The 20500-nt window shown below is 30.2% G+C and overlaps 1 protein-coding gene across 1 annotated transcript; it reads right to left on the bottom strand.

Annotated features, from left to right (window-relative positions):
* Positions 1-1697: 1697 nt before the first annotated feature.
* Positions 1698-20412, bottom strand: LOC127702167 (uncharacterized protein C3orf84-like). The gene is made up of 4 exons (XM_052206301.1): positions 20222-20412; positions 17400-17513; positions 9059-9136; positions 1698-5048 (listed from the first exon to the last, which is right to left on the bottom strand). Exons 1-4 carry the CDS (start codon positions 20252-20254, stop codon positions 4434-4436), a joined length of 840 nt encoding a protein of 279 aa, XP_052062261.1. The 5' UTR covers positions 20255-20412; the 3' UTR covers positions 1698-4433.
* Between the last annotated feature and the right edge of the window lie 88 nt (positions 20413-20500).

Here is a 20500-nt window from a genome sequence, read left to right as displayed (position 1 = left end):
AGTATGTCTGAAGCTGTCAAACTGAATTTTAGACCCCCTTAACATAGAATTGTCAATATTTTGAGTTAGAGCTGAGAGACTTTTCTATAATTTTGATATTATTTGTCCCTATAGTAGTACACTACACTGTAAAAATCTTTATGAGATAGAGCAGGTGCGATTTTTTGAACTTGACTTTACTGTCTTAAAGAAATGCACTACGAAATACCTGTGTTCTCGGGCCACATGACAAATACAATAACGATTGGTAAAGAAATTCTTGGCACGATTTTCATAATATCAATGAATAGGAATTAAAGTCTAATAGGATTGTAAATATGCTTTATTTTATCGCCTTGCGCTTTCACAACTTCACTATAGTTTTCTACAGCAGTTTGTTAAAATTTCTAACCAGTTGAAAAGTTTGGTTTGATAAAACAAATTGCAATTTGGTCAGAATTTTGAATAAACTGCAATAGATGGTGATCATCACTTCCAGTCAAAGTCACAGTAAGATGTTTTCATGGTCTTTGGCCATTAGGCAACCAAATCAACAATATTGGTTGCACATCCAGTCTCCATTGAATTAAGGGATTTAGTGCCTTAACTTCATATTCGAAATCAATTTCAATAGGGCTCTTTAAGTTTATATGAGCAGTGTTCCTAGCAAGTTTTTAGTTATACTTTGGCAAAAATAAAGTGAGTCCTGGAGTGATTCAGTCAGGTATGAGTATGTTCCATATGATTACATAGATGGACACAATAAAGTTGGTTGCTACTATTTCGTGATGAATTATCTGACAACCAAGCTTCAATTGTTGACAGCATATCTATATAATTACATAAAAACACTTTTGTTTGATAGTGATAAAAAAGTTATAGTGTATGAGCCAGATTTATAAATTTGGCCTTTTAATGCTCTTTATCCTTATAATTGATTGGCTTTCCAACTGCTTATATTCTAGAACCACTGGAGAGTCTCATGAAGACTAAATGTGTGTCTGGCGTACTTATTCATAAGCCTGGTATATGGGATAAGTTTTTACCATTCAAATCTGTTCACTAGGGTGTTGTTGGGGGATAATGAAGCATATCTACCCAATTATTTTTTATTTTTTCTAACAGTTAATGAAAACCAGGCTATGATATACCATATTTCTAAACAATTGTTGGTTAATCATTAATACTGTATTTGACATTTACCAGAATACCTTCCTTCAAAGATTCAGATTTCAATTTATAATTTTTAGAAATTAATAGGAAACAGAATGGATTTGCAAAGTCAGATGTATTTCTGTTTTTAAATCATAGACATAATTAGAATTCTGTAAGGTACCACTATGTATTTCTAATTGTTGAACTAAAAGTATTCTTTTTGAAAGATGTCATCCACAAATTTTAATATTCTTTTAAATAATGATCCCAATTATTGTCGCATTAATCTGTTTGGGTTGTTGCCAATCCAATTTTGTCAATATAACGGAACTATAAACAACTGTCATACAAGTAGGAGATTTCGCTATCTATAAAACAAGATTTATCCCACCAATTTTTTCATAAAATGCCTGCACCAAGTCAGGAATATGGCAGTTGTTTTTCGCTTGTTCCCTTGATTGATAGGGTTTGATTTTGACAGTTTTTTTGGACTTCCCCTTTTTTAATTTGCTTTGGAACTCGGTACTTTTGTTATACTTTTTTATGATAATAATAACAAAATATCTTTATAATCCTTTTATTTCTACAAATAAATGCATAATATCACTATTCTTCAGGACCGAATCTACATGATAATAATGTTCACGGGATTTTTTTCTTCTTGTAAAAATAATTAATTCAATGAACAAATCAATATATTAATGACTGTATTAAAAGTATAGATTTAACATCTTTTGAAGAAAACAGTTCTACATTGGAATGATGATTTAAAATGTAAAAGTTACACAATTAGATTTGCTCCCTTGAGCAATTCTTTCTTCTAGCTGAAAATGTCTTGCTAGAAGAATCTTACACCTAAATAACATAAGGCAGAAATTCTTAATATTTCTGAAATCCTGTAAATATATATTTCCTGAATTTCCTGGAAATAATCAAACTTAAGCATATCAGATAAGTCTTATAAATATCTGTTGACTGTCAAAGTTTTTTAACAATGATATGGTAATTAATAAAAGTTCTTACAAATGATAAATGTTCATTCTTTACAGTTTTGTGTTGTTTTTTTTCACAAGAATTGTGTCCAGAATATATGAAAGCAACTACATATTATCTAGCTTCTACAAGTTATAGTTAAAATTAAAATGTTTGATGTTTGATGCCATTGAAGAAACTATAGCAAATAATACTACATACATGAGACATGTATTCTATACAATAAAAATGTACATTCATAATCCCATTAACTGAAGAAACACACTAAACCCAATATATTAGAGCTTAACCCACACTTAGTTAATTCAAAACTGACAAAATAATTCTACAATGTTTTCCCAAAAAAAATAACAACAGATAAGTTACATAAAAAAAATTGTGCACAACCCAAGTATTTGCTATTCAGTATCAGTAAAATTTAAAGTTATTTTTTTCAACATAAAAGATACTAATGAAAAGGCTTACAGAAGAAACATATTTAATAGTAAAATATTTGAAAGACCAATGTTTTTGTTACAAAAAAGAAACAGCAAGCGATTATGTTTTAAATGCACACTACATATAAAGATATATAAACTAAAGGCTTGATAAAAATATCACAATTAATGTAAAAATAAAACTATAAAAAAATCACAGACTAACAAGGCTCATTGTGGTTTATTGATATGACACAGAATATAATAGCAGTTACCTCCCTTTCATTAGACTTATATTTTTAGATTCTCTTCCCTGTAAATATTTGTCCATTTTCTTACTTTTTCATTAGTTTACATATCTGATTGTGTATCTGACCAAAAAGTTAGATGCCATATGTCTAATTTTGGTACTTGCATTTTATAAACAAAATAGTTTTAATCTCAGTTATAGACAGCAGTTCATACCAAAAATCTTTGCATCAAAAAGCAGTAAACAAAAAACAGATTTATAAAATCTCACTTAACAAACAACAATATAAGTTAATAAAGAAAACTTTAAAAATAATAACTGTGTACAATTAATACTGTGAAATACTAAGAAATAAAAAATAACAATAATAAGAAATAACATCAAATAAAATTGAGAATGGAAATGGGGAATGTGTCAAAGAGACAACAACCCGACCATTGAGCAGACAACAAAGTATATATAGCATTTGTACTACTTTTCAATTTCTATAGTTCAGTGAATCAAAAACTGGAAAAGAAAATACTCAAAAAAAATTCAGCTTATGAAAAATTTTGAATATGGTTTATATTAGCATGTAAAAATTGAGCTTTACACAAATACCCTGTGATGATCAAATACTGGAATGTTATAGAATCTAGGTCACATTCTTATATGCTAAAAAATCTAAATTAACGGATACTTTTTGATGCACTATACATGAATTATATAAATTTTATATTAAACACTCAATACATCAACATTAAATGAGAAGGACAGATACATCATATTAGATTGATCTCACCTCCACTGGGCAACTTTGGTTTCAACAATTCTTCATAAAATTGACCTCTTGAAATTAAAATTGGTGAACACTTTAATGATTCCATTAACTGAACTAGGATTTGTCATTTTTATGTTCTAGAAAATAAGTAATGTTGTGAAGATATTTTATACAGGCCATCATAATTTATATAACTGTGTATTCCATAAAAAATCTATTGGAAAAAAGTGAAACATAAACAAGTGAAAAAAAATGTAATATTTGTAAATTCTTTTTTAAAAATGGCTGAAAGCATGTAAACAAATTGCCAGTTGAATATCTTATTCAACAAGCCACTGAGATTTCAAAAAATGCGATTAAATTTTCCTGAAGACAAAATACCACTAAGATGAACAAATGTACACTTCAAAACCCAAAACAATCCCCATCTAACATCCAAATCTAACAAGTCTAATGGATAATAATTGAATTTGAAATTATCTAGTCATCAAAATGAGATTTCATGTGTAAATAATTTCCACATATATATATGAAAATGCATAATTTTTTAAAATTAATACATGATATGCAACATGCATTCATTTATTGATTAGATTTGTAATAAATACATCTACAACAATGATTGTAGCATCTACATAGAGCTTACAAATTTATATTCATGACAATCGTTCTTCTCATTTGAGTAAATGATGGGAAATTGAATGGTCAATTCTGTTGACATCAAACAACTTCCATCTCAAGAAGCATTGCCTATGGCATAACCATTGATTGACATTTTATCAATTATTGAGTTTATTAGTTAGTGAAATCTGTAAGTTCATTGTAGACATATAGTATAACAATGATTATTTTGATATGTTTTTGATATACATGTATATAACTATTCACATGTGGCTACTTCTGTTGTCTGTACTGGTGCTGTCCACGCTAGCTTTGGTGGATCAGCTATAACTTGTGTTGTTTCTCTAACGGGAGCAGTTTGTGTAGGCTCTCGGTGGAATGTAACCTGTCGATCACCCTCCGATGTGGGAGCCGGTGGATGTGGCATAAAACCATCAGTCTGAGTTGCTGACTTTGTTGGGGCTCTAGGACTGGCTACCCAATTTAAACATGAGGCAACGGTTTCCCTGTATCGTATAGGTTTTGCAGACATAGCTCGGTTTTTCCTGTTTAATAGACTAAGTTTTAAAGATTCGTTGTTGCTTGCATCAATAGTTGGTTTATTTGGACCTCCTTCACTATGAGCATACCGATATGTGGATGTTGGAACACCATCGAATGAAGTTTTTGGACGTTTAATAATTATCTGTGGTACAGGAACTGGTATGGGAACAGGAATCTGATTTCCATTTGATTTACCGGAATATTTAAAGTCAACTCTGTATGTTGAACATAAAGGTCGAGATCTCTCTGTAAATTCTCTCTCTGGCATCCATGTGATGAAATCTTGTTTGAAGTTATAAGTTTCATTGGGAACTCTCTTTCTGCCAAGACCCTGTAACAAAGGCATATAATATTGTTAAACAAATAATCAATATAAATGTTTTGCCCTTATGTTTGGCTTGCCTTCAATATTGATATTTATTAAATAAAATATATATATACGTCATACTCCTTTACAGTATTTTGTGCTTTCATATTTTACATGGCAAAATTATATCATTTTATATAAAAGATTGAAATATACCATTACATATAGGTATTATAAATTAAGAATTCTAAATCAGTTTTGTATGCAACAATTCTGTCTATAGATCCAGACTGACAACTGCTATGAGGAGCACCTCTGACCTTAATACAATGACTATAACCTTAAGAAATTTTCATGAATACTCAAAAATGGTGCGAAATTATATCTTATATGATCTTAATCAAACCTGTATTTTTTGCAGATAAAGAAGAAACAGTGTGATTCATATACTCTGAAGAGAATTGATTCTTTTTTATCTAAACCTGCAGGTTCCAACTACTGCAATATCATATACAAAGTTGTGACACAAACATTTAATGAGATAAACATCAAATATCCCATGCATGTGACAAACATAATAAGCAGTATTTAAATAATACAATACAAGAAATACCAGATGATATTCATACCCAATCATCTGTATAGGTTAGACATGTATTTATCAAAACTTCTTATTTACAATCAAATGTTTTGTGTTTATCACAAATAAACGATGTTAGTTTACAAACAATTTCTTAACATGAATGTGTAGATCTTGCTGCTATGGAGTGTTCACCATTTGCTCCTTTTAAACCTTTTCATAAATTAAATTAAAGTTTTAAATTTAATCAATGTAAATCAGTAATAACCCTCAAGACCATATAAACTCCCAACACCAAATGTAAATACATAAAAAAGCAATTTAAACTATTTTAAACCTATCATATTAAGTCTACTCAACCTTTCAGTTCTAAACTATACCCACCCTGAGAAAGCTATAATCATTTCTTATGTGAGGTTTGTTTATACAATAACAATAATATCAAATTGTTCTGATAATGACTTTTAAAATAAAATATAATGGTACTCAATTTGAAATTTCTCTGACATAATATAAAATTGTGACTTTTACCATATTCAATAGATCAGGAAGACATTATTAAACAAACCTAATTCTAATGCTTCAGCTGGTAGTAATTTAATGTTCATATATGTTAAAATCATTCAAAACACTCAGGTTTTGTACTGCAAGGTTAGGATGGCCTTAGCCAAGTTTTGGCACAACTTATTTAAATTTTTGATTTTCAATGTTCAGACTGAAGTTCATGATAGATTTTGCCATCCAACTGATTGGATTTGAACCCCACAAATGAGTCTGATGGTGATGAAACATGCATTGTATACTAAATTATAAGCCTTATGGTATCTTTAGTGACTTGTTAACAATATACATATATTATAGCAACAGACTTAACTACCTTATTTACATATAGGATGAGTTGCATAAAAAAGGTGTTGAAGATGGTCTGTGCTAGCATATTTAATTACATACCATTATACTAAGTGAACCATGAAAATTTTCAAATTATTCAGAGAATTTAAAAATTTCATGCATTTTTTCACAACAAATCAGTCATATTGGAAAGCAGTTCACTTCCCAAATGTGTTAATATCTGTGTAAAGTTGAACTTAAACATGTGAATTTCTGTGAAAATATGGTCAATAACAAATTTTTCTGACATATAAAACCATAAAAATAAACATAATTTGGAAGAAATTCCATCTAATCCAACTAAAAGTCATAGGGAAACTGGATTGACTTACTGTGAAACCATATAGAGCTGCATTATATTGCTGTAAAATTATTGACGATTTATAATACATATATAAGTTCTGAACTGTTATACATATACTGTAAACCAACCTATTTTCCAGAGCAATTTGTTAAAAAGACTTTTGGCACTTTTGCCAAACAGGAAAATAATAACAAAATAAATCATTGTGAATGTGTTAAATGTGGACATTCTCTGTCATGAATTCATCAACAAAGTTTTAAAATCCTGAAAATAAATCACCAAAAAGTAAACAGAAAGAAGTATCAGGAGGGAAAATTGGCTTACAGTATTTTCTCCCTCCCCCTATTTCATAGGAAACTTTTAAACATGGTTATAAAACAATGCTTTTAACTTTGGATTTTTGTAATCTGTTCTAATAACTAAATGCAAATTAAACTTTAAAAGTTTCAAGAAATGTCTGAGGCTAATAGAATATAAAATTTGCAATAAACACTTGTAACGGAAAATTGTAATTTGTAATATGTTGGATATCAAAATTACCAAAAGGAAATCTATGAAGACTGGTTCCCCCCAAGAAGCCTGAATGATAAAACAGTAAGATACAACGTAGGTGATGTAATTAATATTTTACTAATTACATCACCTACATTGTTTCTTTCTAGCATGCATCTTTAACTTAAACCCTAGTATTGATTTGAACAGCTTTTTTAACTGCTCTTAACATACCAAAGATGCCAATGAAACTCTACTGAACTTGTACATTAATCAAAATATTTCCATACATGTGTTAAAATCTTTTTGATTAAATGAAAAACATGAAAACTTATACCTTGAATAAACAATTACAAGTGATAAAGTAGCACAATGTACATGTTTTATAACTGGATATATTTTATCAACATTTCAGCTGTAAATACTGAAGTGCTATTGAATATAGTTACCAAATGTCTGTTTAAAGTCAACTTTATTAATTTCACAAATCACAGAGATTTCAAAGTTATAAAACAGGAGGGTTAAACAGTCGGCAATTCTTTAAGTTACACTCAGCATTTATTCAAAATTATGCGAGTCAATTATATTCTTCTATACAGAGGTTGATGTTTTTGTTATATTTGTACATGTACTGCAGATTTATATCTGTGCATGACAAACAAAAAACTTTATTGTATTGAATAAGAAATCAAAATCTATAAAAAAAAAAGGGTATTTTGTACCAATTTCTATCAAACAGCATTCAAATTAAGACCTCTTCAATGATCTTGAAGTAGTGTGCTTATATCTTGAGTGTAGGAGGCCCACCACCTAGAAAAAAAGACCTTTAAATTAGCATTTACAGCTTTTTGACCAAGGAAAGATCATAGTAAATGTATTTACAAGTCATTTATTCACATTCAGAATAATGTGAAATGTCTTCTTGTGGACTGTTAACATGTAACTTGTAAGATAGTGCATTCAAAAAATCTATTTGAAACTAGGGTATAGTCCTATGACTGAGGGTGTCAGTCTAGTCAAACCATGGTATAATCATATGACTCAATGTGTCACTCTATTCAAACCATGGTATATTCATATGACTCAGTGTGTCAGTCTATTCAAACCACTGACAAACTAAGTGTTTATTTAAACCAGGGTCTATTCATATGACTCAGTATGTCAGTCTAGTCAAACCAGGGACTATGCATATGACTAAGAATGTCAGTTTAGTCAAACCAGGTTTATTCATATGACTGAGTGTGTCAGTCTTATCAAACCAGGGTATATTCATATGACACACACACACAGTGTGTCAATGTAGTCTAACCAGGGTCTGTTCATATGACTCAGTGTGTCCATCTAGTCAAAACAGGGTATATCCATATCACTCAGTATGTCTGTTTAGTCAAACCATGGAACATTCATAATCATATGACTGAGTGTGTCAGTCAAGTCAAACCAGGGTATATTTAAAAGATAACAAGTAATGGTCCTGAATTTGCATGAACTATTTGCTGATAGAATAAATTACTTGAATCTTAATTATGTCTTTTTTCATTGATTACACCAGAAAAATTACAAACGTTATATGAATAAATCTATTAGGTCATTATTTTTTTATCTTTTTATTTTAATTTTCATCAATTTTAGGAAAAAAAGTTCTCTATGATCATTAACCTAAAGAAAAATGATTTCAGAATTCAGTGAAAAATTGCATGATGGGACTATCATTGTTTCAAATGTCTGTTTATTTCTACCAAAGACTTAAGTTAAACTCATATTTACCTGTTCAAAATATAATGCACTGTCTAAAAATGATTCCCTGTTATCATGATGAGAAAACACATGTTTGGCTGTTGGTTGCTGAAATAATAAAAACAACAGTTAGAGAGAAGAATTTGAAAGGCAATCACTGGTCATGAATATTATTCTATCTTTGGCTAAAAGTTAGTACAGAACTCATATGACAATCACAAACCATAATGATCCTTCTGATAAATAAATAGATGAATGTTTTGATTTTTTTTTTACCTTACATCTGTATTACCATTTAAGCTATTTGGATCATATGTGACATAAAATATTTGGTTCTCAATTTTTTTTCGTTTAAACCAGCTACCACAATATTTGTTAATTTGGTGAAGAACATGATTTTGTCAATTGGTCCCAAAACAATCAAAGAAAATAAAAAAAACAGTAGTGGCGCAATGTAATTTGGCATCAAAATTTCTGTAACAATCCAGTAACTGGTGTTAAAGGAGCCGCAGATATAAGTTTTTGATGAATTAACTAAGTATGGATCAATAAATGAATGCATAAATTAACAGATAAATGACTCTTCCATGCATCCTTAAACAAAGTTGTACAGACATGTTCGTATATGCTTCTATAGCTGTAGGCCAGACACTATATGAAAAAAGACTTCATTATATAACAAATCATATGCATTGAATCATAAACTGAAGGAGGCTGCCATGCTCTAAAAAATATATCCTTCCATTAAATTACATGATCTTAACTCCAACCTAAAATTAATCTTAATATATGCACAAATCATAGAACCATAAAATGTAGGTCAGAGTGACCTACATTGTAAGGTGGTTTTTACTTTTCCACAGATGTGGTCCTACACCATGTGTTAATATTGACAGTAACAAAGTATCTGAGATCTGAACTTTGATGTAAAACGTGATACATATATATATATATGTCAGAGTGACCTTTTTAAACAAAATTTACTTTTTAAATTTCTTTGAAGTTCAGGAAAAGTTTTGTTGAGATTGCTTGAACAAATTTAAATTTGATCTGACAGTTTGAGAAATCTACAACCATCATTCAAAATTTCAACCAATAGAAGCAAATTAAATTCACCCATAAAAAACAATCATAGTCGGATCCAGGGGGTCCTGGATGGCCCAGCCCCCCCCCCCCCCTTTTTGTGGGAAAAATTTGGTTGATTATATAGAAAATCACTGAAGCATGACTGTAGTGGGCCCACCTTATAAAAAGTTCTGGATCCGCCACTGACAATTTAAGATAATACTATAACAGATCAAATGGTATTGCATCAAACATTACTTAAGTTCTGATAAGTCTGGTTGTCTTCTGTTGGTGCTTTAATTTGGTGAGCGTTGAATAAGAATTTTGTAATGGGCCGAATCAATTGGCAATATGAAAAAAGCATGTCTTTATGAATATTGAAATGTGAACCTAAAGATCATTGATTTTTTTAGAAAAATTTTCAATAATGGTTTAATAACTGTTGGTTTTGATTTATTCCTGCATTTAATGCAAGCAGTGCCAATTAACAGATTAACTGAAACACATGAGGAACAATGCAAAAATGGATCCAATGGATTCATTTATTTTCGTGGATTAAGGAAAATGGTATTTTCATGGATATCTGATTTCGTGGTTTTACAAAAGTCTGCATACAAGCCTATAGTAAATCTTACTTTGTAGATCATTTAAATTCTTAGTTCACCTATACCCATGAAATCCACAAAAATTGGTATCCCATGAATAAGAATGAATCCACAGTATGTAAATTTGTAAGTCATGGATCAATTACATAGAGGTAGAGTCTAGAGAACAAAACATTTTAACCATAAATGAGTACAAATTGTATATCTTTATAGTTTCATTGATTTATCAATCTCTCTATTTTATTTTTGCATGTAAGAAGTGGTATGCCATATGAATTGTGATAAATTTTATTGGAACTTAAAGATCATTGATCTTTTATAATTATTCAGTAATGGTTAAAGTGTGGTTTAATAGCTGTAGGTTTCAATATAAAGTCATGAATTTTATGTAAGGAACACCAATTAACAGATCAACTGAAACATTTATGGTACAATGAAAAAGTGAGTATGTAAATTTGAAAGACATGGATCAATTATCATGATTATGTTTACGTAGATAACAATATATTTTAACTATAAATGAGTATTAGATTGTATATCATTATAGTTTCATTGATTAATCCAACTTTCAAGTACCAAAACCATTATAATTAAATGGCACATTGTGTTATGCATTCTAATATAAATAAAAGAAGATGTAGGATGTATATTCCAGTTTTTCAATGTTCAATATTTATTTTTGGCTGTCCAATCACCCTTGATATTAACAATTCTGCAAGACAGGAAATTTAGAATTAGCTAGGTTTTACACCACTAATTTTCAATGAAAGTTAACCATGGATAAACTGATAAAATCTATTTTGGATAAGAACTATCAATGAAAATATTAGCAGATGCCATTTAGGCATAATCCTCTATGCATTGTTGTAGGAAATGTGTGTTTTCGGTAACCAGACACAAACAGTATTTTCCAATTTACCAAGGATTTCTATAGTGAGTCTCACTTTACAAATCCTTGAATATACCAAGAAATTTATATTTCTTAACCAATATATTGTAAAATCTAACATCTAAAAGTAATTTATCTTTATATTTGATGAAATTTTATTAAAACTTCTCTTCCTACACTGCCCTAAGAGAGATATTAATACAATAAAATAACATGCTTAAACTTTCCATTTCAATCACATATATAATTAATTTCTATTGTAAGTCATTTTTTAAAACATATTTAATATATTTTTCAAAAATTTCTTACACAAGATTAATTGAATCCCAAAATTCTCTTTCTATATTTTGTAATTTCATCAAAACAATTTTATTTCATTAAATAATAGAATTATAAAATTTGAAGACTTTGTCAAAAATATATATACATTTGTAAACAAGTGATTTTGGTTCCCTAGAACCACGACTGTAATATATGGTAGACTTTTCCTTAATTTTCGAGAATGAGATTTCACTATATATCATGTAAAATATAGGTCCAAAACTCAGGAAATAAAAAGATTACAATGCAGCAGATATTTTCATTTACATGCAGTAATGTTTATTTACCTCCCCCTTCACCTGGAATTGAATTCATTTATGCAAAAGTCATCTCCCCTGACAAAATCTCAGATTCTTTTTATCCTAGATAAGTCGTTATTGGTAGTATACTTTTCTCAATGTATCTTAACGAATAAGATAAATGTTGAAAATGTATTTCACAGAAAATGATGTAAAACGTACTGAATATTTTCAAATTTTCAAAATATATGGTACCAACTAATTATTAACTCTCAATAACATATATACTTACCTATATGTTTGAACAAGTTATTTAAATGTAGATAATTTAATTACATTCAACATTCAATTTTGCATGTATAACTCCATCTTCCAAAACTACTTGTTTATTTTGGTATAAGTTATAAAACATTGAAATTTCTGATTATTATTTTCCATACCAAATGTACAAGTTTGTTTAGATTAACATCAAAATGATATGCTTTGCTTCATGGTATGATAATTTGATGAAAAAAAATTCTTACTGGAACCAACATCAAGAACACAATAATTTCTGAATATGGTTTAAATACAACTTATGTTCTCCAGCTGAGCCTAGCAATATTCAAGGTAATTTATACACTGTCCAACATTGCCCTTAAAATCTGGGTTATAACGCTAAAGTGCCCTTTCAGACAACTAGCACCCTTCTGCCCTGAGATTCAAGCTGGAACACTGTAATACACTAACTTAGTGTATTAGTTGGTACCAAGTGTCAAAACCATGAAAAGATTGATTGTAAAACAAACTAATTAGTGTATTATCTGTTATTTAATCGTGACAAGGTATTCATTGATCTTTTGACAACAATGGAACACTATATATAGCTAGTACTTTTACAGTAATATAATACTTTTCAAATATCAATCTTTTTATGCAGGAAAATGTATAAAATAAAAAAAAAGAGAACTCAATCTGATATACAGTGTTGTGTTATTCATTTAGAATTGTAATTTGGTCATTCTAGTATTTATACCACTTTATTTTTTTTCAAGTTCTACCTGGGGCAAGGCTTCCAAATTCCCTCTAGTGATTTATGCAAAGTGTGAAAAATGAATATTATTGAAACAGAAAATCAATATTCAAATGTTTATGTTCTTACTTAATCAAGAAATCTTAAATTCTGCATTAGTTAAATCTCCAACAATCTGTTATAAAGATATATAGTATGTGAAAAAGTAATGCCATGTAATGCACGGTAATGCATGAAATTACACAACTTTTTGCTAAAGTAATGCATTATATTACAATTACATGTAATGCAACAATTGCTGCATTACACATTACATGCAATTACTTGGAAAAATGTAATGCATTACCATGCACTACAATTACAAATTTGCATAACCCCATGCCTGACACCAAGCAACAAATCAAAGACAGCATTATGCAACAATGATTATATTTGATTGTATAGTCAGTTTTACTGAGTCTAGATACCTGAAGTTAGTTTGAACCAATTAAAAGCAATAGTGTTTGAGATATTAATTCTTAAGCTACCAAGGCTGTCTTTTAAAATATGAATACCAGCTAGCAAAGTGGCTTAACTATAGTTCAGGTATAAAAAACCTGACTGCATTGGTTTCGACAAAAATTATGTGGTCAAGGTCAGATGACACCTGCAAGTTGGACATGTTCACCTTACAATCATTCCATACACCAAATAAAGTAGACCTATTGGTTATAGTATCTGAGATATGGACTTGACCACGAAAACTTAACCTTGTTCACTGATCCATGAAATGAGGTCGAGGTCAAGTGAAAACTGTCTGACAGACATGAGGACCTTGCAAAGTACGCACAACCCAAATATAGTTATCCTATTACTCATAATAAGAGAGAAATTAACATTACAAAAAATCTTAACTTTTTTTCAAGTAGTCACTGAATCATGAAAATGAGGTCAAGGACGATGGACATAAGACAGACAGAAACTTCATATCATGAGGCATCTATAAATAAAGTATGAAGTATCAGGACTTCTACCTTCTGAAATATTAAGCTTTTAAAAAGTTAGTTAACGCCACTGTTGCCTCTGCCGGATCAGAAAGTCGCAGGCTCGACAAAAATTATCTGTTTGGTATGTAAAAACTTAACGCAAATGTTTTAAGACTAAAAAAATCAAAGATCAAAAAGTAAATCTTTCATGGAATGTTGTAGTGATCAATATGAAAATCAATAGAAGGATAATCTAAAGTGGTAAGGCTGGTTTTCTGTCTGTTTTACAAGAGTCGACAAGATAACTTCAAACAAGGATTTATTTATATAATTCCACTTGAATGCTTCACATTATATCAAATTGTAAACCATTTATGATTGTCATTTAAACAAGACAACTGAATTTATCCCAAATGACTACATAATCTACTTATTAAACCCATTCAGTATCGTCTTCTTTACAGCCATGGTCATACAATGTAACATTATCAATTGTATTACATAAAACAGTAAAAAGAAGGTCAATAAAAAATAAAAATTTAAAATTCATGCATCACTAAAGTGAAATAAAGTACATTATAACAGGAATAGCTGAATGCATATTGACTTAATATTTTGCTTTTTTTTAAGTAAGAAATGTATCAGAAGAATATACAATATGGATGTTTACATGTGCTGTAAACTGTATTATCTAAATGTTATATTCTCTGAGGAAAAAATAAATTATGATTTAGCTGTTTGAAGGTTCTGGTGCTTCATTAACATATAATTTATGATGTGGATAACTGAAAAAAAAACCAGCAGATGTGTGTTTCCTTTATCAATGATTTCAGTCTTCAACTCAAATGTAATACAAAAATCAGTATAAAACATGGGTCCTGTAATTACAATTTTTCCAGTTTTGTACAATATGCTTAAATAATTCAATATCAGAATACATGTAGCTGAAATCAAAAATGGTGGATTTGTCTCGCATGTCACAGTGACCTTACAGTGTATATTATCTAGAATTATATGCTGACTAACACCAAAGTTGTCTCCAAAAACTAGTTTATATGATCCTATTATATAAAATGACTATGATATGAACTTAGAAGTAAAACCTAACCAAGGGCAATAAACAATGAAATTATGTAACTTTTAGAGTCAAATAATCTCAGTGTAGTAAAAAGTAAGACTAACTTAAATGCACTTTATACAAAATTTGATGGTTTTATGCCATGCAATTATTGCAATATGACTACATGATATTTAATGTATGCATACACTGACTCTGTGTACCACAATGTACCAATAGTATGAGTATTGAAAAATATGCACTTGTACTAAACTAAAGGAGCACTGTAATAATTATTTTGGTAGATAAATTGCAATAAAGAAAATAATAGGAAAATGGTGCGGTTTTTCATGGAAAATATATTTCATTCAACAAATTGTCTGTCCAAAAAATGAAATGAAAAGGTATCACTTTCTTTAAAACTGGTATGGCCTGTTAAATAGTGAAGTTCAATTCAGGAAGAAGAAAAAACGTCCATCCCATGCCAGTATTTTGGCCTCAATTATTTCCAGACTTTATGTGCAATAAATCCCTGTGAGGGCTAAGTTAAACAGAAAACGTCTTCAGATAACTGCAAAAATTCTCTCAATATCATAATCTGTCTATTTAAATAAAATGTCAGTATGTAAATACTCCACTTTTATCACCTACTGTAAATATAAAAATATACCATACTTTGAGGTACTTGTCAATATGTTATTGTATTAGTAGATAACTGTGTGCTTAATATCTCTGAAGAGAAGGTAATATTTACTCAAATAAAATATTTAAATAATTGTGATCATTTAAATGTTTTATTATTCTGTAACTATTTGATTAGTTTTACACATCATTTTTGATCAGAGAAATTGTGGTGTTTGTGTGATTTATATACAGTTTTGTACAGTAATTAATAGAATGTATTCATTTAGAATTTGTTTACTTTCCTAAAAGATTGACTAACAAGAGACAAGTAAATGTTATACATATATAAGTGTTTTTTTTATTTTATTTCATAGGGTAATATAATATAAAAATAAAAAGATGTGGTATAATTGTCAATGAGACAACCATATACACAAGAGACCAAATGACCTCAATACTAGCAACTATACATGTAGGTCACTGATTTTTTTTCCACAAAAAATACATTTGTTTGTTTGTTGGTGTTTAACACCACTTTAAGCACTCTTTGCTCAATCATGACCAGAGTCTAACACAACTTGACAAGCACTCTTTGCTCAATCATGACCGGAGTCTAACACAACTTGACAAGCACTCTTTGTTCAATCATGATCAGAGTCTAACAAAACTTGACAAGCACTCTTTGCTCAATCATGACCAGAGTCTAACACAACTTAACAAGCACTCTTTGCTAAATCATGACCAGAGTCTAACACAACTTGACAAGCACTCTTTGCTCAATCATGACCAGAGTCTAACACAACTTGACAAGCACTCTTTGCTAAATCATGACCAGAGTCTAACACAGCTTGACAAGCACTCTTTGCTAAATCATGACCAGAGTCTAACACAACTTGACAAGCCCTCTTTGCTAAATCATGACCAGAGTCTAACACAACTTGACAAGCACTTTTTGCTGAATCATGATCAGAGTCTAACACAACTTGACAAGCACTCTTTGCTGAATCATGACCCGAGTCTAACACAACTTGACATCAGAGTTGACATGTTAGTGATCACTGAAGATTATCTTCTTAGATCACTCAGCCATTGAGGCCCACAAAAATAAATTAGTGTTACTAATATTTAATTGTGATATAAATCGTACAAAAACATACACATATACAAATAAAATAGTAACAATGACATAAGATAAGTGAATTATCATTTGACAAATTCCTCGTCAATAAGTTACTTATATTTCAGTAAAATTCAGTTACACTTATAAATACTATGGTAACAAAAAAAAAAACAAAAAAAAACAATTTTGTCACAAATTCATTATTTTCATCATCTGTAAGAAAATGGTAATGAAATGATTTATTCCATCAAAATTCAAATCAAAGTATCTTCCATGTATATCAGTATTAAGGAACCTCATAAATATAGATAAACATGATAAATGAAGATAATACATGTACATTGTACTACGTTTTAAAATTCTAAATAATTGAAACTTTTCATTTTAGTTTTGCAAAGCCTATCACCCAAATCAATTGAATGCTTATACAACTTTTTTAATTTACTATGTCTGGTTTAGTTTTCATACACTTACCCTGGCTCTATTAAGAAATCTTTTTGGAGGCACTGGTTTTGCTATTTGTCTGTATTCACACACAAAGTCATTGCGAGATTTACTTCGAAAATGGCCATAATATCCAGATGAAAACTGAAAAGAAATGCAAAATTTGACAACCAAGCATTTCTAGTGTATATGTACATACATTTTTTTCTTCTGTTCAACTAAAGTATTTAAGTAGATATGTCATAAGATACATTCTTCCATGAATTCTGGAAAACGTGTCAGCTTAAACAGTTTTTTCAAACAGTATAATTAGTGCAATTTAAATCCTTGGCAAAGGAAATCCAGAAAGAAACTTTATCTATCACAGTCAAAAAAGTGTATGCAAAACCTAGAGTCTACTCTAAAAACATTTCAAGTCAGGTTAGTTCTGTTGTACATCTTTCAATTTTATGAAATAAAAGAAACAATTTGCAATGAATAAGAAAATTTATATCAACGCTAGAGGTTGACATGTTTTAATTCTCATGATTCTGTTACTAAATAATACTTTGTTGAAGACTTGGAGAAAATAACAAAAGCTCCAGGGAGCCTATATATCACTCACCTGGATTCTATACATACTATTGATTTATTTTCCTGTAAGAAGTTATATACTTTACTAGCAATTAAAATTGTTCAATTAGAACCAAAGAATGCCACATTTTCCCTTTCATTGGAATCACACGAAGATCCCTTGTAGAAAACTATCCTTACATCATTCCTAAGACCCAAAAAAATAATACCTGTGTTTACACGAACATTCTGAAAAAATAAGGGTAGGTAGGCTTAATAAAAACAATGTGCCACCAATGCCACCTGTTCAACCATCAACTAGGATGGTTGTAAACTGTCTCCTATTCATCAAATCTGTTGTTGCAGAGAAAAACATTAATTGGCTTATCAAAATCAAAGATTGCAGCTGGGTTTTTTCCAGGCAATCAGATCATAACCAAATGAGTATTCTGTGTAAAGGACCTTCATTACATCATTCCTGCAAAGTTTGATTAAAATTGCACGAGTGGTTTCAGAAAAGAAGATGAAAAAGTGAAGTCTATGAACGAATCAGGACGATGGACAAAAACTGATGACAATGCATGAAGTTACATTGTCTTTTAGGTTTAAATTTAAAAAACACCACTATTAAAATATTTCCCACAACGATCCTTCAAAAAATTCTTTGGAAAATACCCTTAATTTTGCAAGAACTCACCAGTTTTGAAAATAATGAGTCCAAATCTTGCCTTAGTGAGAAACTTGGAGGAAGCCAAGTTACCCTTCAGGAGAGAACTACGACCTTTGGCAGGAAAACTAGTCAACAAAGATAGCAGTGGAACTCGCCTGCCACTCATCTTATTAAAACATTGTGGTCAGACTTGGAATTTAGGGTTTGTCTGGAATCTCTAAACACACTTTATTTTTGGCCTCATTCATTTTTGTTGCAAAAGGATATCAAATTAAGCATATTTTCTGGGGCAACTGTCAGGGTTAACATCAAGTTTTGGTGGGGTTAAACTTTAAGTTGCTTTATTTTTTTGGTTTTCTATTTGATTTTGTGTGGACTGCCATGACTGCTGTTTACACTGTATATCTTATTCTTTTTCTCTTTTTGTCATGGTTGTTTCTCCCTTTCTTCAAAAAATTAGGAAATTCCTTTGCTCCTTTTATATCTTCTTACTTTTAAAAAGAAGGTTTATATATTAATATAAATTGTTCATTTGCATTTTTAAAAGAAAATTTTCTTTATTTATCAAAGTCAGGGTGCAAAACATGTAAGTTCTACCTTTTCAAAAATGTTTATTCTGTTTTCCACTTTAATTGAACGTTTCTTGACATTTTTTGTTTTGAAGTTTAAGAAGTTTTTTCCCAATCAAACTTTTGCAAGGATAAAGTATGCTTTTCGTAGCATTAATCCTGTCCTCTTTTCCTTGAATGTGACATACAGAATTAAGACTTATCACCGTTTGTACTTACATGAGCAACATGGTGGGTGCTTCATGTGGAGCAGGATCTGCTTACCCTTACATAGCACTGGAGATCACCCAAGGTTTTGGTGGGGTTCATGTTGATCAGTCTCAAGTTTTCTATGTTGTGTTTTATGTACATGTACTGTTGTTTGTCTTTTCACTGCTTTTTATTTGGCATGGCATTGTCAGTTATTTTCAAGTTGACAACTGATGAGTTTGAATATCCTTTTGGTTTCTTTCACCTCTCTATCAAATATTGTGTAACTGCAAACTCAAAAAATGTATATAAAGGGAATGACATGTACCAAATGTATGTATTTTTTACGTTTTCATAGTTGAAATGATGCAGGTAATTTTGACTGAAGGTACTGCATTAACCTGTATTTCAGGTTAGCAGTCATTTATCAGTTTTTTTTGTCAGTCAGATACAATGCATGTTTTTTCTAGGTTTTCCACAATACCTGTTGATGTTTTTTGACATTTAGCTATCAGTTGCACAAAAAGAAATTGCTGTCAAGAACAATAACAGTGAAAATATAATTTTCTGAATGTTCAGTGGCAAATATTTCATGCATGTTCAGGACGATCAAGTTATTGAATCCTGGGAATAATACATGATCTACCAACTGGTGCTTTTTCCCAGAGAGAATTTATGTCACCAAGCAAATATCTTCACGTCACAATGTCTAATGATGCACTTCCCACGACTGATACTAGGTCAACCAGGGCAGTTCAACCATAAAATCGAAATTGAACTTTTTAACGAACTTGAACAGTATCTCGGATTTTACTGTATTAACTTTCTTTAAACTCTATGACACATTGACATTTCATGTCAGATAAACTTACCCAGCTGCCAACGACATCAGTTGCAGCAGTCATTGTTACAAATCCCCAGTTACTTATCTATATCCTCTTTAACACATAATGGGACTAAATGACTGAGAATGATTGACAATTGACACGCAAATTAGGTAATTTGAGTTACCATGCAATATGAATGATATGGCTGTGTAAACAAGTGCGTGTCGCTAGCTTGCCGAACATTCAAAGCTCGATTAGCCAATCAAAACGGGTTTTTCTTTTAGCTTTTGGCTTTCTGCGAAATTCTGCATTTCCGGTTATCTT

This window comes from Mytilus californianus, unplaced genomic scaffold (assembly GCF_021869535.1).
Source record: "Mytilus californianus isolate M0D057914Y unplaced genomic scaffold, xbMytCali1.0.p SCAF_1, whole genome shotgun sequence".
Taxonomy (NCBI): domain Eukaryota; kingdom Metazoa; phylum Mollusca; class Bivalvia; order Mytilida; family Mytilidae; genus Mytilus; species Mytilus californianus.
This window is presented reverse-complemented; position numbering and strand designations above follow the sequence as displayed.